General features: G+C 40.2%; 1 protein-coding gene across 14 annotated transcripts in view; it reads right to left on the reverse strand.

The window, feature by feature from the left end:
- Positions 1 to 20,464, reverse strand: part of IQSEC1 (IQ motif and Sec7 domain ArfGEF 1) — a 323,964-nt gene that overhangs the window by 135,764 nt on the left and 167,736 nt on the right. The window contains exon 1 of one of the 14 annotated variants that reach the window (XM_033140846.1): positions 15,064 to 15,356. The exons of the other annotated variants lie outside the window; for them this stretch is intronic. Coding sequence (XP_032996737.1) covers positions 15,064 to 15,131 — 68 coding nt within the window. The 5' untranslated portion in view covers positions 15,132 to 15,356. Of the gene's footprint in view, positions 1 to 15,063; positions 15,357 to 20,464 lie in introns of those variants that run through there. 14 annotated transcript variants of the gene reach the window in all.

Raw genomic sequence — 20,464 nt, forward strand, 5'->3', positions numbered from 1 at the left:
AATCAGAATTAAACATGTGGTTGGCTGGACATTAGCTTTTATGCAAAAAAGAAAAAAGAAAGGGAGAATGCTTAATTGCAAGAAAAAATTAGTTGATGAGATTCAATACAATAGTAATTTGGAAGTGATATTAACTGAACAAATACATCAGTCTTCAGCTGTTAACAGGGTCAACCGGCCTTAAAGCATCTAATTAAGTCATTAAAACAGATACAAAAACCAGAGCTGTTAAACCTAGGCTCCTTCAGTCAACATCTTTGCTAGCTGACTGAAAAAGCTTAATAAAAACCACTGAGCACGAGTTCTTTTGTTCTGTAATTTTCTTATTGGATGGCTTTGAATTTGGCTTGCAGCTCCCTCCCCCTTCATTTGCAATGTATCTGGGGCCAATGTAATATAAGATAATCACCTCTAGGATAGCCAGTAAGCATGATATTCAAATTAACATGTTAGGTGTAATTACAACAGATTGCCATTTTTGGAATTTGGCATTTAATTGAAACATAGGTTGCATCAGTTAACACCTTTCTAGTAAGAACTAAAATGGGCATGCTAATGAAATACATTATGGTAAAATTTGGATAATAGAACAGCATTGATTAAGTAAATAAAAAATTCATGTTATGCCATTAGAAGTCAGACCAAGAATCTACTCTATGTATCTCAGTCTCTCTCTCTCTCTGTGTGTGTATAGATACATAGCAGCAAATTGCTATTACTTATTAAAAAGTGAACAAAATGTCTAGATATGTCCAATTCTAGTTTTAGGCATGTTTTATATTTAAAAAAATCAACTGATTTCTGATTTTACCTTTTTAAATTTGTTTTTATTTCTATGGTTTCATATACAGTGGTACCTCGGTTTATGAACTTAATCCGTTCCAGAAGTCCATTCTTAAACAGAAACCGTTCTTAAACCGAGGTGCGCTTTCCCTAATGAGGCCTCCCGCCGCCAGTGCCCTTCCGCCGTTCAGATTCTGTTCTTAGACCGAGGTAAAGTTCGCAAACCGGGACACTACTGTTCATAAACAGGGCTGTTCTTAAACCGAGGTACCACTGTACTACTGTTGTATTGCTGAAATTTTTATGAATAGTGGTATATAAATACTTAAACGTATAGTGCAATCTATGGTCTTACTTATTAATGTTCTCTTCTGAATAATCATACATAGAAAAGCCATATTTCTATTCTGATTTGTCTTTGTACAGGATCATTTTATGCTATTTGATTATTTCCATGTACACTGCAGTTTATTTGCCCTTTCACCTGTTTGTCTGGCATACTATGTTTCAAAACGAGGGAAACTTTTAAAAATCTTTCTTCTAACAAACAGATATAAAAACAAGAATAAAGTTCTGTATTGCAAAATCAGTATTCCACTCTGCTTAGCTCAGGATTAAACCTCACAACTAAAATATATTCTTCTCCCCTACCCCAAATAAAAAGGGCTTATTATGCTTCCAGGAAAACATTCACACCTACATTTTTCACAAGTCTTCAGTGAAAGGGGGCTTATAAATCGAGGGGGTCTAATACTGCTCTTCATATACTAGTTTTGTGTGTGGAGGTTTCAGGTCACAGAGGAGTGCTCCTATAATCTAAGAAACCACAATAGAAAGAATAAGACAGTATTGGGGACCAAGGAATTCAAAACCTGTTTGGAGTCATTTTATCTAGTGTCGTGTCTAGAAAAATAAGCTAATACCACACCCTGACACAAGCAGCCTTACATATTATATGTTGAATTTATTTCCAACAATACTGCTAGTGGTTGTTAGAGGCATATCAGGCTTAAGTACACATGCAAAACTACTCTTAGTTGGTCTCCCTCTGTGTGAAGTTTTTCTAACCAAATTGATTTTCCTCTCCTTCACTGAAATTTAGAACTGGTCTAGACATTACATTTGCCACGGGGATCATCATTGCCATGGTGATTTTACCATTTCATCTCCACCAATATGATTTATTGGAACTCACCGCTTTTCTTGGTCTAGAAGCTTTACCTGATAAGAAAAGTTCTCATAAAATACTGGAATACTGTGAACGTATGGATTATATATTTAAGAATAAGTAGCATCTGCATGATGAATGCTAAAATCCTATTCAGTGCCTTAATTCAAAGGTATAAAGATTTACAGTTAAACTCTATACATTTCTGCTCAGGAACAAGTCCCACTTAGCTTAATGGGGCTTACTCCCAGGTAGGTATGCACATGATTACAACCTAAAGGTAACATTCAAAAGGAGACATTTGCCTTTATTTTTAATTCAACACTGCTTCTAAAATTGATTTAGAAGCTTGTTTTTAATTAGCTTCCAGCGTGTTTCAGCTTTTTGAATTTGGCAAGCTCTTTGGGCACCAACATTATAATGTCACAATATTGTATACAATAACCAATGAGAAATTAAAAATGGAAAAGTAGCTTGTCAAGACTTGTTCAGTTTATTCTTTTAACCACCATGATTAATATTAGGAATAAGGGTGGCAGAAGAAAGCTCTATCTTAAGTAGCTTATTATGGAGGAAGCTCTGTTATCAGATCCTACTTAATGAATATTTCAGATCAAACTGCCCAGAGGCACATCACACTATTTGTTACAGCAGACTTAAATTTCCAGTTCACCCAAACCCTAAACATGTTCATCCTTTCATTTCAGTGGAATTCCTAAGGATACTGTCAATACCTACTCTGAACATCTCACAATCCAAATACTATGTTTCTACAGTATTTAATACATTTTAATTGATACTTCTCTGCAGCAATATTTTATCTATCTATCTATCTATCTATCTATCTATCTATCTATCTATCTATCTCATCTGTCTATCCATCCATCCTCACTTTCACTGGAATATGTGTTGACATACAACTGGGTGTGTGTTACATTACAAGGATGTCAAATATGTTCAGCTATGTATGCCTTAAATTCCTATCTTAAGTATATTACTGGAATATTAGATTTGGAGCACAGGTTTGGGATCAATACTGACCTTGCATTGAATTTACAATGACCTTTTCCAATAAAATGGGACGCGGGTGGCACTGTGGGTTAAACCGCTGAGCCTAGGGCTTGCCGATCAGAAGGTTGGCAGTTCGAATCCCTGGGATGGGGTGAGCTCCCATTGTTCGGTCCCAGTTCCTGCCCACATAGCAGTTCGAAAGCACGACAAAGTGCAAGTAGATAAATAGGTACCGCTCCAGTGAGACTGTAAACGGCGTTTCCATGCACTACTCTGGTTCACCAGAAGTGGCTTAGTCATGCTGGCCACATGACACGGAAGCTGTATGCCGGCTCCCTCGGCCAATAAAGCAAGATGAGCGCTGCAACACCAGAGGCGTTTGCGACTGGTCCCTTTACCTTTTTCCAATAAAAGCTTTAATACAGATATAGTAAAAGTTTTCTGTCAGCTCTTTGCAACTTTCAGTAATTTAACTCAAAGGATTATATCTTGGAAACTTGTGTGTGCGCGTGTGTGTGTGAGAGAGAGAGAGAGAGGGGGAGAAAACACTTTTCAGCAGGAGGGCATGCTGCCTATAAAAACTGGGAAATCCCCCTCCTTGGAATTTTTAAAATAAGAACTAGAAAGGGAATTTCTGGGGATACTTGTGTGATCATCTTAGTGCACGGAGTATCCCACAGTCAAAACATCCCTTCCAGTAGCACCTTAGAGACCAACTAAGTTTGTTCTTGGTTTGAGCTTTTGGCTACCTACCTGTAACTGAGTATCCGAAAGTTGTCTCTTATTTGTTTTGTTTCTAACTAAACCAAGAATTTTAATGCAGTGGCACCAGTAATTTTTTAAAAAAGCAAACCAGACAGGGACCTACTATCCTCTTGTTTTGTTCCATGCTGAAAACCTCTTTGTTTTTCCAAGAATTTCTGGAGAGCTGTTGGTCATTGTTCGTCATTTGTCCCATATTTTATAGCTTCAGGATGCTGTAATATATTGTATACCACCTCAATAATTTTTTATGAGTTGAGAGCTTACAAATATCTTTATAAGTAATCAATGCTGGTAGGGTAGGGAAAGGTATCAAACTTAAGACTGCTGGTTGAACTAGCTATCTGACAAGAGTCCCTTTCAGCAAATTCCATGCTGTACTCAGTAGGCTACAATTTTTTAGGAAAACCCAGATGTAATTAGAAGCCCTGTGAATTTTGCAAAGTGGGGTGAATGTGGGACGGGAGAGAGTCTGTTATGGTAAAAGGACCGTGGGGGTGAACAGAGCTAAACCTTGCCTTCCCCCCCTCACTGCTGGGCTTCTTTGCTTTGGGCCTTGTTCTTCACAGCGTGGCTCACTGCTCTCAAATGAGCTAGAAGAAAATTGCTTAAAGCAAAGGAATACAGCAGTATGTTAAGGCGTGGCTGATTTTTACTCCTCTCTGTACAGGTGTACCTTATACAGGTATACAGCTGATACCTTGTACAAAATAGACTCCTCTCCACACTCTACATGCATATATGCATGAGGAAATAGCATGAGTAATTATGCCTGGCTTCAGTATCATGGCTTAGGTTTAGTTGACCTTGGTTCTCCAAGGTGTTGTGGCTGTACAATATTATGCTTTGTGCTATGAATGTTGCTTGAATGCTGTGGCTCAGGTGCGCGCTCGCGTGCACACACACACACACTTTATGAGTGCACAAACATTTTCCCCAGCACCACTTACTTCTGCCTACAAGCAGCACCATTCAGCTTCACACATACAGCAAATGTCTGCCAGTGAAGCACAAGCTGATTTTTTTTCCTAGTGAAAGCTCCAAGACTCATAAATATTTGATTAAGACTATAACAAATTGGCTTAACATGGGGGGAAAACACAACGTGATGGGGACTCATCTGGTAGATGGGCCATGCATAGATAGGGACCATCTGGGGTTTGAACTTTCTACCTGACCCGTGGCCGGATAGTGTTTGTTGTCCTAATTGTTTAATTAGCAAGATCTATGCTTCAAAGGAGCAGGAATACTAAAAAAGGAAACCAAAAGAAAAGGCAAGCTCTGATGTGAGAGACCTTTCCAATGTGTTTTATTCTTTCTTTTTTGTACTTTCAAGAACTAAACAAGCAACCTACCCTGGGATGTAAATGAACTGGATCTAGGACTTGATTATACCAAGTCTTTCCAAGCCATTGAGATGCATTGGTTCGGAATACCCATCACCAGCAAATTCCCCTGATATCAAACTCACTCAGCAGAAAAATAATGGCTTGAGCAAATATTTGTACATTCTAATACCAAGAGGAAAATTTTGGGTAATTTATTACAGTTAGGAGGGAAAAAAAATGTCAGCACAAATAGAATTGAGAAAATACAAAGCACTATTTGTGTTTAAATTGGCAATTCATGTAATTTAAAGAAGGCTTGTTTTATATAAACAGATTGGCCTTCAGAATATTGTTTAATAATACAGCCAGACAAGCTGTCAATATGGTCCCAAGGTCTGCTTAGGTTAATATGATTTACAGTCTAGAGGGGGAAACTGCCAGAGAATACTGGTTTGTTGACATATTAACTTTGAAGCTCTATGACAATCAGGGAAACTGTTAGCAGTTGGTTGGAGGTTTCCAAACCCATCAGTTTTAAGAGCGGAAATACATTCCATTAAATTATTATTTTTTAAATCTACTATAAATAAGAGGGGAACAATTTATGACTTCTGCCTGAGCCTGAGTACAGTAACAATGGCGATCTTAGCACCTGCACATAATAACATACAAATATACATGAGGCATCCATTCAGACAGCATTATATTTTTAAACATATTACCGTGCTCTACATATGCAGCATTAGAATACCAGAGTAGTGTTACCTGAGCTATAGATCCCTGGTGAGTTCATACCAATTATGAGTCTCGGGAACTTCACCGGTTTTGAAAGACCTAGATTGGCTCCCAATACGTTTCCGAGCACAATTCAAAGTGTTGGTGCTGACCTTTAAGGCCCTGAACAGCCTCAGCCCAGTATACCTGAAGGAGCATCTCCACCCCCATTGTTCTGCCCGGACACTGAGATCCAGCGCCAAGGGCCTTCTGGCGGTTCCCTCACTGCGAGAAGTGAGGTTACAGGGAACCAGGCAGAGGGCCTTCTCGGTAGTGGTACTACTTGTGGAACGCCCTCCCACCAGATGTCAAAGACAAAAACAACAACCAGACTTTTAGAAGACATCTGAAGGCAAGCCTGTTTAGGGAAGCTTTTAATGTTTAACAGACTATTGTATTTTAATCTTTTGTTGGAAGCCGCCCAGAGTGGCTGGGGAAACCCAGCCAGATGGGTGGGGTATGTATGTATGTATGTATGTATGTATGTATAAATAAATAAATAAATAAATAATAATTATTATTATTATTAGCTACATGGACTACTGGTCCATTTTCAAGAAAAAATCAGAATGCTTCTTCCCACATCAACATGCCTTTGCACTAACATGAAAGGCTGCCCCAGCTTCCTCTGTCATCTGAGGCAAGATGGGTAACAGGCAACTGGGGACATGAGCTTCTCAGTTATGTTGCCCTACCTCTGGAACAACCTCCCAATGTAGTTTCAACTAGAACCAATGTTTATATCTTTCTGGCACCAATATAACTTGGTTGTTGTTATGGGCTCTTTAATGTCAAACATCAACAATAAAAAAGCATTTTTCAACCATTTTATTTCTGGTAAAATTATTATTATCTTTTAAGGGATTTTTCTGAGCAAATTTTAGGAAAGGTGAACAATGCTCTAAATGCAAACTTAGCTGTCTGCACCTCTCTGACAGCATTTACGCAACAATCCAAGTGTGTTTACTCAGAAGTAAGTATCTCTGTGTTCATTGGAACTAATTCCCAGAAAACGAGACTGCACCCTAAGCTTCTCAGAGAAATTGAACCAGACGTGTCATATTACAATAGTCTATTCTGCATATTTATGGAAATGCTATTCCTTTAAATGAAGAAGAGGATCCTTGTAAGAGCATGAAGATACTGATATGCTATGAAAGACTACTACTCATTGCCACTATATAGCAACATAAAATAAACTATTTCAGGGTACAGCACTAGTAAGGTGCATTAATTTTAAACTGGAAGATTGAAGTATAATTAACTCAAGCCTATATTTAATTCAGAAGTTCATAGAACAAAAATTCTCAAAGAGTATAATGGTAACATTTCTAGCACAAACACCAAACCAAGCAATAGTAGACCTGACGTTTCTAATTCTACATAGGCAAGCAACTGTGAAGCACTTAAAACATTATTATACAATTTGAATATCAACTACTGTGTTGCATTGAAAAAAGCAACATAATTTGCTACATTTTTTCTCTAGGTTATTCAATAGGACAACTGCATATTTTTAAATAGTAAAAACAAATTTCTTATAAAAATCTTGGTGTGCCAGTCTGTTAAAAATAGAGGTTATTATGTACAATTGTATACTGATTGCATGTTGTGTGTGTGTAATATCTTATCCTACTGGATTAAAAATGCCTATAATGTCTATAAAACATGGCAGAAAAACTACTAATTTATGAAAAGTATATTGTACAATATACTTTTCAGAAATTATTTTATATTATTATTAATAATAATACATATATAATATTTTATATAAAAATAATTGAAAAGCATAAATAATTGAGAAATAATTGAAAAGTATAAATGTAATTAGACACATATATACTCACCAGATATTAAAAAAACAATTTACTCAAGAATGCCGCCTGCTCAAGAAGTCTAAAAATATGGATTTGCAACACTTGAATTTCATCTTCATAAATTCTACTGCTTTTGATTGAATCAAAAGATATTTTGCTAGACCTATAATTTATCACTGTAAACTATCATGGAGATCCGTAACAAAATATTTTTAAAATTATGACTTCCTATATCTGATTAAGTACATGCCCAAAAACATAGCAGCAGCATACAGGGGCATCGTCAAGTCAGTCCCAGTCTTTTATCAAGACAAGTGCTCCTGACACACATATTTTGGAGGAACTGAAGTAGTTACAAAGCAGAAAATTAGTGACGTGTTCAACGCTAACAGAACCTCTGTTCTCAGCTGCTGCTGCATGATAGAACATATAACTATCCTGTGCTGCAAACAGCAGACTGAATATTAACTCACCAAATTCCATCAGAATAACTCTTGTGTCTCAAGTAAACAGTTCTATCAGTTCAGTGATACCAACGCTTCTGCCTCAAGAAGCTCTTTGCAAACGTGTTGTGTAAATAAATAATAGAACTGTTTCTGTAACTTCTCTAGCCAGACTAGATTGGGTTTCTCATGTCTAGGGTTTCATGGCATACTGCCAGTTCTCTGTTTCTGGAAATTGCAGAACTTTAGCATAGCTTAAGACCAAAGGCTAGTGGTGTTGACTAAAAGTTCAGTTGATAAAAAGCACATTAATCTAGTTCAGTGTTTGCATCCCTTTTTGAGACTAAAGCCATGTTCAGTAAATTTTGCTATTCCATTCAACTCAGTATGAGCATGATCCAGCTAGAGTTAAACACTTCTAAACATTTTGTTTTCAATAAGAGAATATTGAAACATGTGTAATAAAATGGAAAAATAAATGGGGGAAGCAAATGTGTCAGTTTGGCTAAATTATGTCATTCATTTTTAGGAAGTGAAACTGATGCAAGACATTTATTTTCATATTAGTCTTTTGAAGACGTTGTAGTATCTCCATTGAAAGTTGTATGTTTCCATCTGCCTTTAAAGCAGTCCTTCCTCACCTACAAATCTTTACTCTCCCCTCTGTGTCTTAGAGGGGAGCAGAACAGCCCAGCAATGCCCCATATATGATGATGTCCTCATCATATACTCCAATGGCTCGTGTGTGTGTGTGTGTGTGTGTGTGTGTGTGTGTGTGTGCAGCAGCAGCAGCAAAAAAGCTGATGATATTGTAGGCTGCATCAACCAAAATATAGTGTCCAGATTAAGGGAAGTAACAGTACTGCTCTAGTTTGCCTTGGTCAGACCACACTTGGAATACTGTGTCCTGTTCTGGGAACCACAATTTAAGAAGGATAATGACAAACTGGGTGCTATCATAATGATAATTTTAGGTTATATTTTAGTGACTAAGTTTTAACTTATATATTTTTAACTGTTGCTATATCTGCATTGTCCCTGTTATACCTAATTGCAAATTCAAATGTATCCCTATCGTGTTTTATGACTTCCTTGATATTGTATGTGGCCTGGAACTGGTCTGTGACCGAAATAATAAATTCACTGATTGACAAGCTGTGACATGTACAGAGGAGTACAAACAAGATGATCAAAGGGTCTGAAAACCAAGCCTTATGAGGAATGTTTGAAGGAGTTGGGTATACTTAGCCAGGAAAAGAGAGGAAATATGATAGCCATCTTCAAATATCTGAAGGGCTGTCATATGGAAAAAGTAGCAGGAAGCAGAACCCAAACCAATGGATTGCAGTTACAATAAAGGAGATTCCAAATAAACACCAGGAAAAACTTTTTAACAGCAAGAGCTGTTTAACAGTGGAACAGACTCCCTCAGAAGGTGGTGGACTCTCCTTCCTTGGAGGTTTTCTAAGCAGAGGTTGGGTGGCCATCTCTCAGGGATGCTTTAATTGAGATTGCATTGCAGGGGATTGGACTAGATGATCCTAGGAGTTCCTTCAAATTCTACAATTCTATGAAGGGGATGGCCACCCCATCTCAAAGATGTTCCTGAGGCATTATACACTCTGCATTCATTCATTCATTCATTCATACCTGATAAAGCAAGGGGTCAGTAGCAATACAACTCCCTCAATGAATCATGATAGCATTGCATTGGGTTGTAGAGTGCATTTGTAATTCAAAAGCTAACTATTTGTGTCCTTGTCCTGGCAGTTTATGTTACTCTGCTTTTGTATTCATATGGCTGTGAAACCATGGATATCTCAGGGATATCTTTGGCATGCTTTTGGAAACTACTGTGAAACCTCTCTGATTTAGCAAAGGCATAGTGTTTTTATTGAACCCTGGGCTCAAGCATGTACAGAGTATCGAGTGAATTGTAGAAGCCATTATGGGATGACTTCATTCCACTGTCTGCCAAAATGCCACAGAGCAGAACTGGTTACTTTCTACTATCCCTAGTTGCAGAGCCACTTCCTTAAAAAAGAAAAAGAAAAATCACTGCCTTCATGCTGTTCTTAGGTGACACAACTAGCACCTAGTAATACTATTAAACATACTGGTGTACTGTTTGTATCCAAATAAAATATTTTGCCACAAATGCAATATAATGACTATAAAGGAAGGACCCTAAAACCAAATGGAAAAATTTAGCAGAGGAGAAAAAACACCCCATGACAACTCACATATCGAAGGAACAAATGTTTTACTTTTTCCAGATGTGTGGATCATTGAAAGCAAACCATTGACTCTTTTCTTCCATTCCTGGCAAATGGAACTTTAAGATGCAAGCATAAAGCTATGTATTACTCTCTTGTAAACCCTGCAATTTATTCCCTGTGGGTTGTGAATTTGCTGACTCAGACTGTTCCAGTCTGCTTTTATAACCACTAAACCAAATCTTGGGAATATACTACTTCAAGCCATGCTATTAAAAACATTGGTAATTCAATACCTAATTTATTTTATTCCCGCCCTTGTGCAGCGTATGTTATTATGCTTTTGTACTTGTATAGCTGTGCAGCTATAGATTTGCCCAGCACAGTAAGGGCATACAATAGATCTATTGTGCAATTCACCTAATGGTAAGTGAATGGTAAGACTCCCTTTCATTACAACAAAGCTGGGTAGCAACCATTAAAGCAAAGTATTAATATTTGCATCGATTTATGTAGTGCTGCTTTTCATTTGTACTGAGTATTCATTATTTTGTGCATGTTGGCAACCAGAATAATCACAACTGTATGACTGAAGTTCACCCACTACTGGATACAAAATCCAGACCCCCCTTTGAGTAAATCTGCAAGCCCATGGCATCTGCATGCCCAGGGCTGCCCTGGGCCTGATACAGAAGCTCCAATTGGTGAAGGATGTAGACTGCTGATGGGGGCAGATGGCACCTCTGCTAACACATCTGAACTGGCTGCCCATATGCTAGGAGGCCAGGTCCACGGCTCTTGGGTTGAATGAATTGGGTCCAATATACTGTTATACAATGGGGGGGACCCCAGAAATTAATAAATGATAGGGTTTTTATTGACTGGAATATAGATTGAAGTACAAGCTGCAGAACTGCACTAGGCAAGGAATTCCTGGGCCTATGCAAAACGATCTGGCCAAGCTATGGCCATTAAGAAAGAATACAGGGCCATTGAGAACTATAGACAATGCAAGTGAACTATTCTTCCCCTGGCCATGAGGTGTGAACAGAGACTGGAGTTTGGAAGGTTGCCAGGGTAACTGGGCCTGAGGTGACAGGAAACGAGTTTTTAGCAGTGTGTTCTGGCAAGAAGAAGGGACGCGGGTGGCGCTGTGGGTTAAACCACAGAGCCTAGGGCTTGCTGATCAGAAGATCGGCGCTTTGAATCCCCCTGATAGGGTGAGCTCCCATTGCTTGGGCCCAGCTCCTGCCCACCTAGCAGTTCGAAAGCACATCAAAAGTGCAAGTAGATAAATAGGTACCGCTCCGGCGGGAAGGTAAACGGCGTTTCTGTGCGCTGCTCTGGTTCGCCAGAAGCAGCTTAGTCATGCTGGCCACATGACACGGAAGCTGTACGCCGGCTCCCTTGGCCAGTAACGTGAGATGAGCACCGCAACTCCAGAGTTGGACACAACTGGACCTAATGGTCAGGGGTCCCTTTACATTTACCTGGCAAGAAGAAGGAAGAGGAAAGACTGGAATACATCTTTCGCTGGCTGGCTGCACTCTTGAAAGGACCATGCTGTAAGATCTGGACTCCCTCCATGCATATTGAAGGCGTAAATAGGTGAATAAACCACATTTCTTAAAGCTACAGTAGCCTCTGCCATGTCTCAATTCTCCAAAGGAACACAGACACTGGGTGAGTGCCTGGAACCCCATGGACTCTTGCTACCACTCGGCAGAGAGAGTGGGAGGCACCCAACTTTTGTTGACAATACCTTAAGGAACACCTGAACCTTTATATCCCAACTTGATCACTGAGATCATTCGGAGCAGCATTGTTAGTTGTGCTATGACTGGCCTCAACTAGAGGTCAAGCATTTAGTGTTGCTGGTCTCATTCTGTGGAACACTTTACCAGCAGAGATTTGGTAGGGATCCCTACTTTTGACTTTCAGATAACATTTTAATGCCACCAAGCCTATGCAGCTATTTAAAACATTCTTGGTTAGTCTTTCACTTTATAATGATTATTTGCAATGCTTTTCATGGTGTTGTATCTATATATATAAAACGCAAGTGTCTCTGCGTCCAGTCCCTGTGTCTCTGGGTTTGCGCTACTGAGCATGTGCCCCAGGGACACAGGGATTGGATGGAGAGACATCGGGCTGGGAGCAGCGGCGGCAGTTGAAGCGGGGCAGTTGAAATGGAACGTCGGCGCTCCAAAAGAGAGGGGAGGCCGAGGAGGAAGGCCACGCTGCCGCTGCTACAACGAGAGCCCCGAGGCCTAGCGGCCCGGGAGCGGCACAGAGCAGCCCGCCCCCGCGGAGCGCCGGCATTCCGCTTCAACTGCCACCGCCGTGCGAGGGGAGGAGAAGGGAGGAGGAGCATTATTGTCATTCTTAAAGGCTCCAGTGTGCCGCTGCTGCCAGTCCGTGTGGGCCACACTGAGCGAGACAGCAGCCCCCACGGCAATTCTGAGGCGAGGCCCGGCCGCGGCAGCAACGTACCTGAGGCTGGCGGCCATGAGGCCCACAAGGCCGGTGCCTGCGCCCAGCTCGAGCACGGCCTTGCGGCGGAGAGGGAGCCCCGCCGGGCCCGCCGCCTCCGAGTCCTCGGCCCCCTTCTCGAGGAAGCGCGCCAGCACCAGCGCCGCGTCCTACACCACGCAGCCCGTCCCACCCGCCGAGCACTGCCCGAGGCGGAGCCCCGCCGAGCCGTCCCGCCGGGCCAGGGCGCGCTCGAACCCCGGCCCCGTCTCCGGAGAAGAGGAAGAAGACATGATGGAGGCCGCAGGAAAGGAGACGGAGGCCGGCCGGCCGCAGGGAGTGAGGGAGGAGCGAGAGGGAGGGAGGCGGCTTCTGTTCTAGCGCCCGTTATTTTAACAGGCTGAAACCACTAGTAATAAATAATGTATAATAAGTAAAACAAACAAACAAACAAACAAACAATCATCCACATTTTTCTAACCTCTTTGTTGCATTAGTGAAAGGTACTCTACTTTGGACTATCTTCTAACATCATCTTGTAGATTATATGGCTGCTCACTTCCTATCTGAGCCCAGACAGGAAGGAGCATCTATCTCCAATACTAAATTAGCTAGAGAGGATGCTGACTGGTTTCTAGGCCCATACAATTGCCAATTTGACTGATAATGTCCAATGTGGTTTAAGTCTAGCATTTCTCAGATGGTGACCATTGCCAAGGGCTGTTAAATGAATAAACAAACTCATTTCAAAATTCATAAACCACTCTACATTAAGAGAATACCTGGATGGTGCACAGAAGTAGAATGTCAAATATAATACAGATGTCAAAATAATATTAAAATATTAAAACCACAAGAATTAAAAACTTTGGAAACAACAGATGTATTTGGAAAGGCTTGGAATAAAAGCAAAATATGTAGCAAACAGTAAAAACATGATAAATAGATGTATGTTCTTTTAAGGTGCTGGGTGGTGTTCTAGCAGTGCAATGCTTGCCTATAGGGCTATACCCACAAAAACTGTAATATGGATTATAAATCTCCTTGTGATATTGCTGAGCACGATGATGCCGAGAACCCAGAAAATTGTTGGCAAATCTGACTAATGCAATCACCTGCGATGCTCAATATACTCAGTGTTTGGGACTATGTGTGTTTGTTTATGTCTTTCATGCAACACACTTCTTGCATACAAGCGTTTACCTTTTGAGGATACATTTTGAGGGTTACTTTCTAATGTCTTTAAGGTCAGGATGAATATTCAAAAGATAAGAGAAACTACTTCTATATAAATTAACACAAGGAAGTCACTTTTCTAGTGCCCCTCATCTGACCCCAAACCATTATTTGCATTTTGTGAAGAAGCTCAAGTAATCAATCCCACTTTCTATAATGAGTATCTCTTTGTCATCATATGGACCCCCCCTCGGGACCCACTGCTTCCACAGAGTTTTTACTCTTAAGATTTTAGAAAGAAAAATCTATGGTAAATGCCAAGTTCCATTAAAAACAACAACACGACTGGTTGCTGGAAGTTCATGCAGAAATCCAGACTAGACTGTTCCTTTTAGCACAGTGAATAATTACATAGTGGGAAATACTGTGATTATTTAGATTACACATTTCCTTGAAGCACACAAAACACCCCATTCAAAATATACAGCTCAGCCACATAAAGAAGTCATAGCATGAGAGGAATAAGGAAGGAACCCTCTAAGTCACTGCAAGTAAACACTAGTAACTTGCTTAATGGTGCCACTCCCCAAATAAGTTTCACTAGAGCCTACAGTATCAGAGCTTGGAAAAACATTCAGCACACCAAATAAGAATTGTCCAAATACAAACTGACCAGCTTGTTGTACAGTCTGTCCTTGTACTGAAACAGAGGGTCCTTTAAACATATACAAGTAAGGCTGAGAATACAACAGAAGGGCACATTTAGATCCAGCAATTCCTTTTGCTGTTTTTAGTTGTATCGTTCAAAGTTAACTCACAACATCTGTGACTCAAAAGAAGCAAAAGCAAATGCAGAAATATTCATAAAGATTTTTTTTATAGCCCCTAACATTCAACTCTACGCAAAATAATTTTGCAAAAGTAGCAAACACATATTAGGATTACAATGCCGGTTGAAATCAAGCAGTTAGGAAAGATAAATATTCTTCATAAATCAGCACTTGCCATAATGAAAGACCTCTATAGTTGTCAGAAGACATCAGAAACATAGCTAAGGGCAAACTGCTAACAACCTAAGCCCATGGGGGCAGGCAGACAAGTTTCAAAAGGTACCTGATTGTCCTGACTGAAATGCAGTATTTCCACATCAGATTCCACATTGCGCTGCCATCTCCCTTCATGACCTCCTCTGCAGTGTATTGAAAAAAACACACTTATTCTGAAGAATCCAGCGAAGTAGTACATTTAGAAAGTGCAGAGCAAAAGTTAGCCAAGTTTCAGGAGACAGCTAGGCTCTGATTCATGAACTCAAAAACGATTCCTCCAACCTCCACTGACTTGAACTGAGCAAACCACAGAGGGAAGCCAGCTTTCCCATCAGAGGTCTCAAATTACTGCTTTCTTTACAATCTACAAGAATTGTTTACATTATTCACTAACTAGGATCATTCAGTGCTGCTTGGAAAGTAACATATCACTGTTTCGGATGATCAAGTTAAAAAAATAATAGTAAGAGAGCAGATAGCCTTTACTGTTTTTAAAAACTCCTGTCTGCAGGGATCCAAAATAGCATTTGCTAGGACTGTACGCTTACAAAATGCACTGAAATCATACAGTGTAGTCTGTATGAACAGCCAGCAGTTGGATTTTTTAAAAACTTGTCTAGCGCCAAAAGAAGTAATGAGTCATTTTCCAATGCTGGGCATGAACACACACTGTAGGAATGAATATCTAAACCTCTTATTATATGTAATGTATCAGTCAGCTAGGACACCCAGTTATACTTCAGTAGCTGAAATGTAAATGTTTCAGTGAAACAGTAATAAGCTGTATGAGGGTCACACCTTGTATGGAAGTTAGTTGATTTTATATGGCTATGCAGTTAAAGTTACAGACAACATACCACTAATATATTTTCCATTGTTACTGTATGCAGGTTAAGCATTACTTTTTCCTCACCACACATTCAGAATAAAATGATATCCATCTTTTTATTTGCTGTGCTGATGGGAATAATTTAGCCTTGATGGATCCTTTTGCTAAGGCCATCACCAGTGTCAGGAAATTTATTGGACATAAATCCTTTTCCGTAAGCCATCCCTGCTCTGCATTTTTTTCCTAACATGGCAACAGGCCATCAGCTGTTAGTTTAGGGGCATGGAATCAACAGCATTTAATCCCTACATCTGGGTTGGCATTGCAGCAATCTTCTTCCTGCCCAGATCCTGATGCTGGAAAACTGGAACGCAGTGATAAAGTAAGGGAAGAGGTGCTGAGTTGCAGGTGTAAACCCAGGTTATACATGATTTAAAATGAGCAAACTACATGTTATGTTAAATTTGTAATCTGTAGCTTTTGTGTGTGTGCTTTTTACTATAATAAAATCCAGGACAATCCAGATCAGGACCACAGTGTACAGGGTGGGTAGGTGCTAAATCTTTTTCCTCCCACTGCATTGCCCCCCCCCCAAATCCCTAGCCTTCTTAACTCACTAAGTGACAAAAGAAGGAAAGGACCCATTGGTGCCAGTGAAAGCCTTTCCACCCATCTTTTACTATATGGCATTGGGGCTGTCTCTGTTTCTCTTTCTCTCGATTTCAGCATTCTGCATGGATGGGAGGGGTTAAACTTCTCCATGTGCTCTTGATCTGGATTGGCCTTCAATTGTAAACACACACACACACACACAACCACATAGAACTCCATACTAGGTATTTAATGTAATATGTAGTTTGATCTTAAGAAAACCAAATGTAAAGCACAAGAAATTAACATGTTTATTTTGCTGTGAATGTACACATTATATGACTACAGTGGAAATTGGAATGGAGGACTTTATAAACATAGTTAAAATGAACATAAAGTTTTTCAGCATGAGTGAAATCAAAGATGGGAAGCATCTCTTTTTTGAGTGGCTTTTGACTCATCATCAGCATACTTTGTTTAACTTATGAAAAATGGAAATGACCAGTATCACAGTTTGAGAGCACAGAATGTGATATAAAAATTAGGAACCTGAATTTAGACATCTTTAGAATAGACCCATTGAAATCAAAAACTTCCCAAAAATGTTTGCACAGGATTTTCTTAAGACTGCCATCTTGAAATGGGTTTTAACAGATGAATGCATTTTCTAGTATGTAAACTTTAAATTGAAAACAAACAAACAAACAATCTGTCTTAGAATCAGCTTGAAGGTGTGTGGGGTGTGTGTGTGTTCAGGCTGGGAAATCATTGTATAGGGCCCCAATTATATTAAGAATGTTATAAATACAAATTGGAATAAAAGTTGTCTTCACAATAAACAAGTTAATACAAAAGCCTCCCTCAATCTATAGGGCTTTGTTTAGCAGATAAACAAAACAAGGATTAAAAGGATAAAAGCATCATTGTTCTGCAAGTGGCCTGCACTGGTCTTTTTGTTTCCCAGCGCTGCAGTATTCAAATACTTATCTTAGTCTCTTTCATTCATAAGAATCTCGCTAGGTCTTCTGCCTTGCTTTACTGGTAAACAGTACTATGAACTCAACATGAAGAAGAGTTTGGATTTGATATCCCGCTTTATCACTACCCGAAGGAATCTCAAAGCGGCTAACATTCTCCTTTCCCTTCACAACAAACACTCTGTGAGGTGAGTGGGGCTGAGAGACTTCAAAGAAGTGTGACTAGCCCAAGGTCACCCAGCAGCTGCATGTGGAGGAGCGGAGACACGAACCCGGTCCCCCAGATTACGAGTCTACCACTCTTAACCACTACACCACATTGGCTAGGAGAGTTGACAAGAACTACAAATTTCAGCTTCCCTGATGGAAAAAACAATGTTGTGCACTTCATTTCCACTAATGAGACTTTGTGCGTCTCCAGTCCTAGATACCTTCTCCTTCTTTGGCAATCACTCGTAGCTGAGTAAGGTTGTCTTCAATGAACACGGTCTTAGTAGTGAGTCCATAAGTGACTGTGGAGGCCAATTCTGGATCCATACGTCCTTCCGCAGTTGGGACATAGGTTACTGGGCAGGAGTTGATCATGGTGAGGGTTTGGCAAACGTGCCGTCCTCTTAGCACGTTTCTCCCTTTCATCCTGAGTTTGAGTGTCTTCAAGGCCCATGGAACCTTTGGTAAAGGCTGTTCTCCAATTGGAGCGCTCGCAGGCCAGTGTTTCCCAGTTGTCGGTGTTTATAGTACATTTTTTTAAGATTTGCCTTGAGAGTGTCTTTAAACCTCTTTTGTTGACCACCAGCATTATGCTTCCCATTTTTAAGTTCGGAATAGAGTAGTTGCTATGGATCAGGCATCCGAACATGATCAGCCCAATGAAGCTGATGTTGAACAATAACTGCTTTGACACTGGTGATCTTTGGTTCTTCCAGTACACTGGCATTAGTTCGTCTGTCTTCCCAAGTGATGTGTAAAAATTTTTGGAGACACCGTTGATGGAATTAAGTACAGCAACTCTTTAGCACAAACCCATTGTCTTGTCAAATTGTGTACCTTGTCAGGTTTTTTCTTTTCACACTCTGGCAATTAATACTAACTAAATAGAAACTAATAATCTCATAAGGAAACTACTTTATCCTTTGTAAAACTATATAGGTAGTACAATTTAGAAAGGCATTTCCATACTGCATTATCTATCATGAAACATATCAAGGAGGTATACACTATAGAACGGGCTTCCTCAACCTTGGCCCTCCAGATGTTTTTTGGCCTACAACTCCCATGATCCCTAGCTAGCATTACCAGTGGTGAGGGGTGATGGGAATTGTAGTCTCAAAACATCTGGAGGGCCAAGGTTGAGGAAGCCTGCTATAGAACATTTAAAATTAAGATAAATAAATGCAGTTGGTTATTCAGGTGACTAATTAAAAATTAAACAGCTGTCCAACTCCCCACCTGAAAATTCATGTCTCATCCAATACAGTTTCACTGAACATTGGCTTGTCATTTGTATGAGGAACCTGCTCACTGAGGGTGTTATAACAACTCCTTTTACACAGACTCTTTGAATTCTCTTGACTGCCTTACCTCCACCACTATAATATTAACTTATAGAGCTGTATCTAATGCTAGGCCTACTCAGAGTAGGCCCATTGAAATGAACAGACATGAGTGACATGGGTTTAGAAATTTCAATGGGTCTACTTTAGTATTGGGCTACAACCCACATTCGGGTTTTGAAGCGTCTAATCTGCAAAAGTATGGCCTCCACACACCTTATGCTTACTTTCACCTCTTGGGTTCCATTTATGTAGGGTGGTGAAAACTGAAGCAGACAATAAAGGACTCCAACAGCAGCTATTCCAAACTGAATGAATGCCCAACAAAAATGGAGTGAAAGACAAAGTGTGATCCCCTCCTTTCCTAATATTAGAACTTGGGGTCATCCAATGAAATTGATTAGCAGTAATTTCAGAACAGAAAAAGAAAGTACTTGTACACACAATGCACAATTAATTTATTTGGTGTGACAGAAGCCCTTGTCTTAGGTAGCTTTAAAGGGGGATTAACCCTATCAACTGCTATAAGGCATGAGAGCTAAAGGAACCTGCAGATGCAGAGGCATTACCAGCTTCTGTCTGGGAGATGGGGGCAAATGTGTGGCTATTGGCTTCATGCCCTGGTTACAAGTTTCTAAGAAGCATCTGGTGGCCATTGTTGAAAACAGGACACTTCAGTGGATGGATCCCGAGTCTGATCCAGGAGGACTTCTCTTACAGTCTATGGCCTCCACCCAAACAAGTGCCTTACATCTGAGGGACACTTACCCTAACAATCAAGAATATCAACTACATTTTCAGCTTTATCTGCTCAACAATACACCATGTGCCCTAACACCTGAATATTGTAACTTCCTTGCTCATCTATAATGTCTGGCTCTTTAAATAGATTTGAGAGGGAGAGCACCCAATGTTGCTTCTTTGTCCCACTAGCCATTAAAACTATTTTTCATTTCCCTCGGTGAAATCTAATTAACTCTGCACCTCCGACCATATGCTGATGACATATTTGAGGCTAAGAATGTAGGAAGAGCATTGCTGGATTAGAGCAAAGGACTAGCATTTTGTTCCCACAGTGGCCAAACAGATGCCTAAGGGAAATACAAAGCAGAACACACTGACAATAGCCTTCTTCTGTTGTTTGCTTTCCAGCAGCTGGTATTCAAGTGGCACAGTGCCTCCAATGACAATGGTAGTAAGAACCATCAAAACCAGTAGCCTTGATTGTGAGTTCTCGGGAAACACCTGGGCGAAAACAGGATTCTGGACTTGATAAATGTTGGTCTGCACTAGCCATAATTTATTTTGTGGCGCAATGGAGTGGACTTTCATAATATGATGCCCTGAGCTAGGACAAAATTTGGCGACCTCCCCCTCTCGCCTTCTGTTCTGTGCATGTTCTCAAGTATGCTATATCGTAGTTTTGAGTTCCCTTGGCTCGGTGCCCTGTGGGGAGGAACTGTTCTAATTCCCAGAATACCTGCGCTGGGAGCAAAATCAAAATGATGATAGTGATGA

This window comes from Lacerta agilis, chromosome 2, assembly GCF_009819535.1.
Source record: "Lacerta agilis isolate rLacAgi1 chromosome 2, rLacAgi1.pri, whole genome shotgun sequence".
In the NCBI taxonomy this organism is placed as follows: domain Eukaryota; kingdom Metazoa; phylum Chordata; class Lepidosauria; order Squamata; family Lacertidae; genus Lacerta; species Lacerta agilis.